Source organism: Trichosurus vulpecula, chromosome 4, assembly GCF_011100635.1.
Source record: "Trichosurus vulpecula isolate mTriVul1 chromosome 4, mTriVul1.pri, whole genome shotgun sequence".
Classification (NCBI taxonomy): Eukaryota; Metazoa; Chordata; class Mammalia; order Diprotodontia; family Phalangeridae; genus Trichosurus; species Trichosurus vulpecula.
Genome location: NC_050576.1, coordinates 183,036,701 through 183,046,976, shown reverse-complemented (window position 1 = coordinate 183,046,976; position 10,276 = coordinate 183,036,701). Strand labels below are relative to the sequence as shown.

The following is a 10,276-nucleotide window of genomic DNA, read 5'->3' as shown; positions in this document are numbered from 1 at the left end:
TTAGTGAGTAGAACGGTGGACCTGCTCTCTTGAAGAGACTACTTTCCCATCCTGGACCTCCTCCATGATGGTGCGCACTTGGCGGCTGGTCACTATGGCTGTAGGCAAATAGGGGAGCAAAGGGGTGGGGGTAAGGGGTGAGGAAAGGAAGGAAACAAAATGAGAAAAGCCCTGGCAGGGAATCCCTATCTCTGCCCAAGCTTGCCCCAGGAGCCAGCCACACCCCCTTTTCACTTGTAATCACTCTCACCCCATCTGTTCCACAAAGATCTCCAGACCACCCCAGCAGAGAGGACCCCAGGCTTCATACCACCCCACCCCTCTATCCACCTCCCCAATAAGAACTATTCCCTACCCCCTCACAGAGAGACACTCCCTTTCTTCTAATGGCAATGCCAATCAGCTATCCAGAGGTACAACAGGTCAGGGTGTGCGCTTACCATCTCGGCTGGACTGGGAGGCCAGAGCAGAGGAGTACTGGGAAGCCAAGCTGTAAGGGTGAGAAGAGGGGACCCGTTAAACCAGTGACTCTACTTTGGGGGCCCAGAAAAGTTTTCTTGGGTACCGTACTCGGAGGCCCTTCTCAGCTGCAAGATCCCTGTCCTGCCCCGCTGCCCCTCCCTCCTCCCTGATGTGTAGAGGGATTCTGCAGCGTGGGAAAGGTGAAGAGAAGAATTAGAAAAATCAGTTCCCAAGGGGAGGAAATGAAGGCAACCCAGTATCAAGCACTACGCGATAGCAACTGAGTGGTACGGGAGGTAGAGCCCTGGGCCCGGAGTCAGAAACACCCTAGTTCAAACCTAGCCTCAGATGCTTCATAGCCATGTCACTAAGCCTCAGTGTCCTCACCTGTTAAATGGGGATAATAATACATCTACCTCAGGGGGCTGATGTGAGGATTCAATGAGATAATTTTTATAAAGCATTTTGCAAACCTTCAAGTGCTATGTAAATGCTAGTTATTCCTATTAATAAAGACTCACGGCTTCATGAAAGTGGTCAGTGTGGCTAAGATTCGTTACATTCAGGGAAAAAATAAAACTGGAGAGAGTGGGATGGGGGGGAGGAAAGAGCCAGAGCCAGAATGAGAGAGACAGACAGAGACAAAAGGACACAGACAGAGACAGACAGAGAGAAGGATGAGGAGGAGGAGGAGGAAAAAGAGGAGAAGGGGGGAGAGAGAGAGAGAGAGAGAGAGAGAGAGAGAAGAAGAAGAAGAAGAAGAAGAAGAAGAAGAAGAAGAAGAAGAAGAAGAAGAAGAAGAAGAAGAAGAAGAAGAAGAAGAAGGAGGAGGAGGAGGAGGAGGAGGAGGAGGAGGAGGAGAGGAGGAGGAGGAGGAGAAGGAGGAGAAGGAGGAGGAGGAGGAGGAAGAAAAAAGAAGAGGAGAGAGACAGAGACAGAGACAGAGAGACAGAGAGAGACAGAGAGAAGGAGGAGGAGGAGGAGGAGGAAGAAAAAAGAGGAGAAGGGGGAAAGAGAGAGAGAGAGAGAGAAGAATGAGGAGGAGGAAGAAAAAGAAGAGGAGAGAGGGAGAGAGACAGAGAGAAGGAGGAGGAGGAGGAGGAGGAAGAAAAAAGAGGATAATGGGGAGAGAGAGAGGATGAGGAGGAGGAAGAAAAAAGAAGAGGAGAGAGGGAGAGACAGAGAGACAGAGAGAGACAGAGAGAAGGAGGAGGAGGAGGAAGAAAAAGAAGAGGAGAGAGGGAGAGAGACAGAGACAGAGAGAGACAGAGAGAAGGAGGAAGAGGAGGAAGAAAAAGAAGAGGAGAGAGGGAGAGAGACAGAGACAGAGAGAGACAGAGAGAAGGAGGAGGAGGAGGAGGAAGAAAAAAGAGAAGGGGGAGAGAGAGACAGAGAGAGAGAGAGAAGGATGAGGAGGAGGAAGAAAAAAGAAGAGGAGAGAGGGAGAGAGAGAGAGACAGAGAGAAGGATGAGGAGGAGGAGGAAAAAGAAAAAAGAAGAGGAGAGAGGGAGAGAGACAGAGACAGAGAGAAGGATGAGGAGAAGGAGGAAAAAAGAAGAGAAGGGGGAGAGAGAGAGAGAGAAGGATGAGGAAGAGGAGGAGGAAGAAAAAAGAAGAGGAGAGAGGGAGAGAGAGAGAGACAGAGAGAAGGAGGAGGAGGAGGAGGAGGAGGAAAAAGAGGAGAAGGGGGGAGAGAGAGAGAGAGAGAAGAAGAAGAAGAAGAAGAAGAAGAAGAAGAAGAAGAAGAAGAAGAAGAAGAAGAAGAAGAAGAAGAAGAAGAAGAAGAAGAAGAAAGGACAAGCTAGGATGGGGAGGGCAGCCTCAAGTCCATGAAAACTTTTAAGAGAAAAAGAGCTGAGTAAATTGTTCTCTATGTCCGGGGAGAGACTAAACACAATGAAACGGGCTGTTTCAAAGCAGGAGAGATTGTGGTTAGATAGCAAGAAGCACTTCTCTAACAGAAGGGAAAGAAAGCCCAGGAATAAGTGATCAAAATGGATCCTAGAACCTCCATTCCTATTGTCAGGAACAGCACAATGGGCCACCAGTCCTAGATGTTTAAAATGACACCTGCTTGGAGCCTGGGGCCTGACCCAGAAGACCTCTCAAGGTTCCTCTAAAACTAAAAAGTATAGGATCATAGATTTAGAGGTAAAAGAGACCTCAAAGGTCATTGAGTCCAACCTTCTAACCTTTATATGTAGCCTGTGACCTTATAACAGAGTAATATATGATACCTGTATGACCTTGGATAAGACACAACTACCTTGGGACTTATTTTCCTCACCCGTAAAATGAAGGGACATATGATCCATTAAGGGCCCTTTACATTGTAATATCCTGTGGTCCTGTTGGCCTGTGGGCAGCATGTCATAGTGGATAGAGTGCCAGCCTTGGGGTCAGGAAGACCTGAGTTCAAGTCATGCCCCTGACACACACTACCTGTGACCATGGGCAAATTATTTAACTAACCTCCCATCCCCCACCCCAAGTAACTCCTGAAGACTATTTGCTAGACATGTTGCCATTTTGCATTGGTGGAGAGAGTTTCCACACCAGGAGTTCTCCACACAGGCTGAGACCTACAACCTTTTAAATTGAAGATGGCCTGACCAGAAAATAACAAGGATCAAACTGCAAAGAAGCTTTAATAGAGAATGACCCCAGTGGGGTCCCAGGGGAATGGGGCAGTGGAGAGACAATATAGGAAAATGTTAGTTCAGAGACTAAGATCCTGGAAGGGATCTCTGCCATGATGATGGAAGAAAATGCCTCCTTCAGGAAGCCTTTCCTTGTCCCCCCTTCCAGTTGGTAAAGATGCTCTTCTACCTCAGACCTCATATAATACTTTGTTCCATACATTTCTAATGGGTTGTTGTATTTTTGTTTAATTTAATTTAATTCAATTCATTTCAATCATGTCTAACTCTCTGGCCCTATTTGGGGTTTTCTTGGCAAAGATCCTGGAGTGGTTTTCCATTTCCTTCTCCAGCGCATTTTACAGATGAGGAAACTGAGGCAAATAGGGTTAACTACATAGGGACAAATAAAGGAGGGACAAGTAAAATCCAAATAATATGCAAATTAATCACACACATACTCCAAGAACTTATATACTCAATTCTAACATCCCTATCATTGGGAGCCACGGTTTCTGAAGTAAGAATTTGTTTAGTCAGTTGAAGAACAGCCCAGCGGTCAGTGTAAACCAGTGGTCTTCTTCCATTTGGTACCACTTCTCTAGTCACACAAAGCCAGGGACCCATACTTCCATCCATCCCTACATCCACCATCAGTGATTGGAAAGGACCTCCCTCTCACCTTGCCTACGCTCCAGCCTGCTCCAGACAGCTAGCCCAACTCTCTCATTCTCTCACAGAGCCACCAGCCCTCCCCACTGAGAGCAGAGCAGTCACTCACTGGGCATCCTCTCCCTCCAGCAGGCGACGGTAGGTGGCAATCTCCTGCTCCAGCCGGGTCTTCACGTCCAAGAGGATTTTATACTCCTGGTTCTGACGTTCCATGTCGCAGCGGAGCTCACCCAGCTGCTGTTCAATGCTGCTAATCAACCCTTGAAGTTGGGCCAGCTGGGCCCCATAGCGAGCCTCTGTCTCTGCCAGGGTACCCTCCAGGGAAGCTTTCTGCAAGGGGGAGAATAGAAGTTGGGTGGGCGATGAACCCTAGGATGCTTTGCCCATTGACCCAGCAGTCAGAACGTGCTCAAACAGCTCAGGCGGCACAAGACAACAAGAATATAGACTGAGAGCTGGAAGGGGTCTCAAAGGCCGATCTAGTCCAACTACTCCATTTTACATATAAAGAAACTGAGGTCCGGAAAGGAGAAGTGATTGCCTAAGGTTATGCAGTTAGCAAAAGCAGAGCAAGGATTTCTATCCAAGTTCTCTGATGGTAAGCTTTTGCCATGATCCCAAGCTGGCCTTGGAAGGAGAAGAAACAGGGACCAAAGAGCAGAGAAGATAGCACCCACCATGCTGAGCTGGGACTGCAGCTCAATCTCCAGGTTCTGGACAGTACGTCTCAATTCTGTGATCTCTGTCTTGCTGCTCTGCAGGGCTTCCGTGTTGGTCGCCACTTCACGGTTCAGCTCCTCCGTCTAAAATGAAATGTCCCCTTGGCTTAGGCTATCCCCAGTGGGGGACAGACTGGAAGTGGATGGTCAAGGGACAAGACTCTGACCTCTCTCCAGCCACTGACCACCCTAGAAAACTTCTGATCTCCAGGTCTTCCTACTGCCTTTAGAGAGTACAGTGCATCCACATACAGTAACAACAAACCTCCTACTACCTTTGTTGTTCAGTCGTTCTTCAGTTCCACCTGACTCTTTGTGACCCCATTTGGGGCTTTCTTGGTAAATACTAGAGCGATTTGCCATTTCCTTCTCCAGCACATTTGACAGATGAAGAAACTGAGACAGACAGAGTTAAGTGACTTGCCCACGGTCACAGAGCTAGTGAGTGTCTGAGCCCAGATTTGAATTTAGAAAGATGAGTCTTCCTGGCTCCAGTCCAGGTGCTCTATCCACTGCACCACCTAGCCGGGTCTCAAGGAGATACAGAGTTTAGATAAAATACAATCTCTGCTTTCATGGAGCTTGAAGGAGAGCAGATATCATCATCATCATAGTTGACACTTATACCAAGCACTATGTTAATTAATTTACTCTTATTATTATCATCACCTCACTTGATCCTCACAACAACTCTGAAAAGGTAAAGCCTGTTTGTTATGCCTATTTCACAAATGGGGAAACTGAGGCAAACAGGGTTAAGTGACTAGTGCAGAGTCACACAACTAGTAAGTGTCTGAGACCAAATTTGAACTCAGGTCTTCCTGACTCCAGAGCCAGCACCACCTAAACATAACCATAATATGTAAACAAAAATACATACACACGCTAGAAATGTACAGAACAAAGTAGTATGTGAGTCTGAGGGGTAGGATCTTTACCACCTGAAAGGATCAGGGAAGACTTCCTGGAGGAGGCATTTGAATGGGGCTTTGGAGGATGGGTGGATAGTCAACATTCACAATACTTTGCTCACAGTTACTTTATACCCCTGAAAATTCCGACTTGTATTGTTATTTGTGTGAAAACCATCCCCTTTATTAGAAAGTTTTAGGGCAGGGATGGGGGTCTCCTCTTTCGGCCTTTTGCAAATGTTAGACATTCAACAAGTACTTGTGAAATGAATGAATGAGTGAGTGAGCGAATGAATGAATGAATGAATGACACACCTTGGTGAAGAACCAGTCCTCAGCATCCTTTCGGTTCTTCTCAGCCATCTTCTCATACTGTTCTCTCATCTCAGATAAGATGCGGCTCAGGTCCACCCCGGGGGCTGCATCCATCTCCACGTTGACATCTCCACCAACTTGGCCACGAAGGGCATTCATTTCCTGGCAGAGAAAAGAATAGGAGAGTCAATCAGGTCACTAGACTCAGGTCGAAGGGATACTGCTTCTTCAGCACTATCTAGGGCTGGGGACATTTACTGGCAATACCCTCATAACCCATCCCCCATCCCTTTTCAAGAGTGATTCTTCCCCCTCCCATTTCTGGTCAAGTGCTCAAGGAATACCGACTCATTCCCACTTTGGCGTGAGCCAAGCACCACCAGGAATGTTAATCTGCCCAGGGGGCAGGGGTGCTGGGGGAGGTACATAATGAGCTTCAAAGCAAAAGTGTAAATGCTTTGGGGATTATCTGCCATTAATGCTTAACCATTACAAGACAGCTAAATAGATTAGCTTAAATGGTACCTGGCAGAGAGCAAGGTCTGAAGGGAACTGGACACCAGGCACCAGGTATCACCTGGAGTGGAGGTGGTAACTTTTGGTGAGGGAAGCGGAAAGTAGAGATGGTAGAGGATTAGGGAAGGTTGGAGGTTGGTCTGCCACCCAGGGAAGAAAAGCCTGCCTTGGGGTTCTTGGCACAGTGAGGGAAGGACATGAGCACACCAAGCATGGGTACAAATGTCACAACTTTTCTGAGGTCCAACCTTACCTACTTTTCGTGCTAACCTTTCTAATTATGCCAATGCCTTGGGGCTCTAAGGGATAGACTTAAGGGAGGAACAGAGGCATCTATCTCCTTTATGGGGGATGGGAAGGATCCACTGCTATCCCCAATAGTTTAGGTAGCAGGTAATGGGGCTAGGATCCAAACTAGAACACCTGGGGAAACATATTGGATAAAGAATCCAGGCCTATTCATAGTAATTCTCTGGAGTTCCTTCTCTAACTGAATTATGCATAAGAAACAAGGAATGGAAAGACTGAGAAGGTCCTCCAGAACCACGCCCAGGCCACCAAGGAACCATCCCACCCAGGCTTTACAGTTCTTCCAAGAGTCCCCCACCTTCCATGGGCCATTATTTGGGCATCCCCACCCCACCCCCAGTTTGTCTTCATCGCCCCCCCCAATATCACCTCCTCATGGTTCTTCTTGAGGTAGGCCAGCTCCTCCTTCAGGTTCTCAATCTGCATCTCCAGATCAGCCCTGGCCAGGGTCAACTCGTCCAGCACTCTGCGTAGGCCATTGATGTCAGCCTCCACGCTCATACGCAGGTTCAGCTCAGTCTCGTACCTGGGAGAGTTGGAGAAGGTGAGCCATCTGACACTATGGACTCAGAGCATTATAGAATCTAGAGAAGAAGGGGGCTTTGAGGTAGTCTATTCATTTTACAGATAAGATCACTGAGGGACCCACCAGGTTCTCAGATCTCTGTGACTTGTCCTCTAGCAAGAAGACTCCCCTCTCCTTTTACCCTCACCCTGTCAACCAAATCCTAACTCACTTGGTACGGAAGTCATCTGCAGCCAGACGGGCATTGTCGATCTGCAGGACCAAGCTGGCATTGTCAATGGTGGCGGCCAGGATCTGGGGAGGAGACAGGCATAGAGCTGGAGAATGAGCAGGTGGACTTGGGTAGCCCCTCTTCGGCTTCTCAGTCCACTGGGGTGGGCCAAATGACCCCTCCCACTCTCCCTCAACATCTCCCAAGACTTCTCCTGGTAGAAGAAGTCTCAGTTGACAGTATTCCACCTGCAGCTTTCTAACCACCTGAGCTTTTATAGGAAGTACAACAGTAAGGAAGAGAGGAGTTCTAGATTCTAGTCTGGGCTTTTCTAGAATCAAATCGCTTCACCTTTCACAGACTCATCTACAAAAAGGGGAGCTTGGATTCCTCCCAGTTCTGAGTCACTGAACCAGCACAGTACAATGGAAGGAGCACCAGCTCCAGAGTAAGACCCCCTGAGTCACTGAACCTTCTCTCAGCCTTAGTTTCCTCATGTGTAAAAGGCAGCATAGTGAATAGAGTGCTGGACCTGGAGTTCAGGAATGCTACCTCAGACACTCACTAGCTGTGTGGGACCCTGGGAAAGTCACTTAAACCTCTCTCAGCCTCAGTTTCCTCATCTGTAAAATGGAACAAGTAATAGCATCACCCTCCCACAGCCGTTGTGAGGGTCTACTGAGAACGTACATAATGCAAATCTTAAAGTGCTATAGAAATGCTAGCTACTATTATTATCATCATTATCCAATTTTAATCGTTGGCTTAGATGGCTCCTGGGGTCCCTTTCTGCTCTAGACCTATGGCCATCCTATGAGGACCAAGTTCTCTGTGTTTTGGTTTCCCTGTACCTCCTGTACAACCTGAGAAATCTCACCCTCCCCCAATCTCCTTGCCAGTGAAATGACTTAACAGATACAAAAGCTCCTGAAAGAAGCCAGTGCTACACAAAGAAGGGAATTTTTTTTTTTATAATTGTTGCTGTTACATGTCTGTTATTTGGTGGAATGAGGCCAAGGATATCTGGAAGCTCCCCCCACATACGCACACCTTAAACAGGGGCCTCTTTTGCTCAGACCTAGACTCTAGACAGCTGGGGATCCCCTTGAGGTTTCCCCCCTTGAATAGACTAATTAACTTATCTGATCTGGCATGTTGGGCCCTCTCCATTTCCAGAAGGGAGATTCTCAGCCCTGCTAGTGAGTGGCAAGGGAGAGCCAAGACCCTCAGCAGGGTGAACAGGAGAGCCAGGTTAGGGCTTTTTTGGCACAAGAAACTGGGCAAGTCCAGCCAAAAGTTATGATTCTGTCCTCTCCCCCCAGTCAAAGTCCAGCTCCAAACTGACTTTCAGAAAGCCTTCCTTGATTTACTAGCTCTGCAGTTTCCTTTGCTACCATAGGTCCATTCGCCCTCACATGTTTTGTTGCTTGTCTGTGCTCCTGGGCCATAGGAGAGGGGATCTGTGCCCATGTCTAGGCACTGCATCTTGTCTGCCTATCAGACTGAGAGCTTCCTGAGGGGTGACACTGAGGCTCCCCTAGACAAGCAGGACCTCCCCCATCAGACCAAGAAGTAGAGGGGTCTCCTGCTCTGAGAGGTCTCCCTGCTGTTGGGATAAGCAACCCATACACACCCCAGACAGAGACAGAGGAAACACTTTTTTAAAGCCAGGTACAAACAAGTGCAAGAGAATGGAATGATACATGGGCATGTAGGTGCTGAAAAACCCCAGAATAAAGGAGGGATCAGTGAAGGGTGCGGTTAAGCCAAGCAGGCTCCCTGGAGTGGGGAGGAGAGAGGATTAGGGCAAATAGGCCCTTCTAAAAGGTAAGAATGAGAAGGACATGCTGGGCAAGAGGACAGAGAATAGGACACTGAAGTCATGATGGGGGACAGAGAGTAGCTGGGAGCTCCCCAAAGTCATCCAGGGGTATGTGTCTTCCCCTTGGTCCCCTTGCTCCTACCTTGTTCCTCAGATCCTCAATGATCTTGAAGTAATGGCTGTAGTCACGGGCAGGCCCCGGGCCCTGCTTCTTGTACCAGTCCCGGATCTTCAGCTCCAGGTCAGTGTTGGCCTCCTCCAGGGCATGCACTTTGTCCAGGTAGTTGGCCAGGCGGTCATTGAGGTTCTGCATGGTCTCTTTCTCACTCCCTCCCAGCAGGGCATCCCCTACACCATAGCTGGTGCCAAAACCCCCTCCCAGGCTGCAGCTGTAGCCACCACCATAGCCACCCCCCAAGCCACCCCCCAAGCCACCCCCCAAGCTAGAGGTAAAGCGGGATGAGGTGACTGACATGTTCCCACAGCTGCCGGCCCCCAGGAGGCTTGGAGCAAGGCAGGCCCCCCCAACCCGGACTGAAGATACCCGGGAGGAACCACCTCCCAGTCCACAGAGGCCTTTCATGGACCCAGAAGTGGAGTATTGCCTGACGGTGGTAGTGGTAGCCATGTTGACAACTCAGTGTCCAGTTCAACTCAGTCTGACTCTGGACAGCGGGACCCTGGGGCAGCCCCTTTATATTCAGGCCAGGGGTGGGGCCCAGGCTCTCTCTCCCTCTTGAAGTCAGAGCCAAAATCTCAACAGTATAATTTGTCTCCTCACTCATTCCTGCATGGAGCCCCAGGGCTCCCAGAAGGACAAGCAATTTCTGACCCCCCTGGAAGGACGTCCTCTTCCTCCCTAGCTGCCCCCAGCCAGAGGCATAGTAGAGATTTTTTTTTATTGTCTCCTCCAGAGACAAAAGAGGGCATAATCATCCTGGCTGACTAGCCCTGGGCAGCAGGAAAACAAGGGGACGAACAGTTTCCTGGAACTCACAGCCTTCAATTAAGTAAGGGATGAGCTCAGGGAGCTGGTGTATTTGGAGGGGAAAATAACCCTGGTGATGGTGGAGGGAGGAGGCATCACCACCTTCCCCCAGTTCCAGCCATGACATAGGCACCTTCCACCTAGAACCAGCTGGGCACCCTGCCCCACATCGTTAAGCCATTGGT

General features: G+C 48.9%; 1 protein-coding gene across 2 annotated transcripts; it reads right to left on the bottom strand.

Annotated features, from left to right (window-relative positions):
- Positions 1 to 9,731, bottom strand: LOC118846417 (keratin, type I cytoskeletal 42). Of its 2 annotated transcripts, none has more exons than XM_036754940.1 (8): positions 9,246 to 9,731; positions 7,282 to 7,364; positions 6,914 to 7,070; positions 5,720 to 5,881; positions 4,452 to 4,577; positions 3,884 to 4,104; positions 3,673 to 3,698; positions 1 to 92 (listed from the first exon to the last, which is right to left on the bottom strand). In XM_036754940.1, the coding sequence occupies exons 1-8, from the start codon at positions 9,729 to 9,731 to the stop codon at positions 1 to 3; spliced, it is 1,353 nt and encodes a 450-aa protein (XP_036610835.1). The 2 variants fall into 2 exon arrangements, with proteins under 2 accessions (XP_036610835.1, XP_036610834.1); XM_036754939.1 differs by lacking the exon at positions 3,673 to 3,698 and adding an exon at positions 441 to 490 and having other exon boundaries at positions 1 to 98.
- Positions 9,732 to 10,276: the final 545 nt, after the last annotated feature.

Bases quoted from the DNA above. Each gene is read 5' to 3' on its own strand.
- LOC118846417 (XM_036754939.1), bottom strand. From the start codon at position 9,731: ATGGCTACCACTACCACCGTCAGGCAATACTCCACTTCTGGGTCCATG. The intron at 7,071-7,281 runs GTGAGTTAGGAT...CAACTCTCCCAG, and splicing joins GCAGATGACTTCCGTACCAA to GTACGAGACTGAGCTGAACC. The intron at 4,578-5,719 runs GTGTGTCATTCA...ATTTCATTTTAG, and splicing joins AGGACTGGTTCTTCACCAAG to ACGGAGGAGCTGAACCGTGA.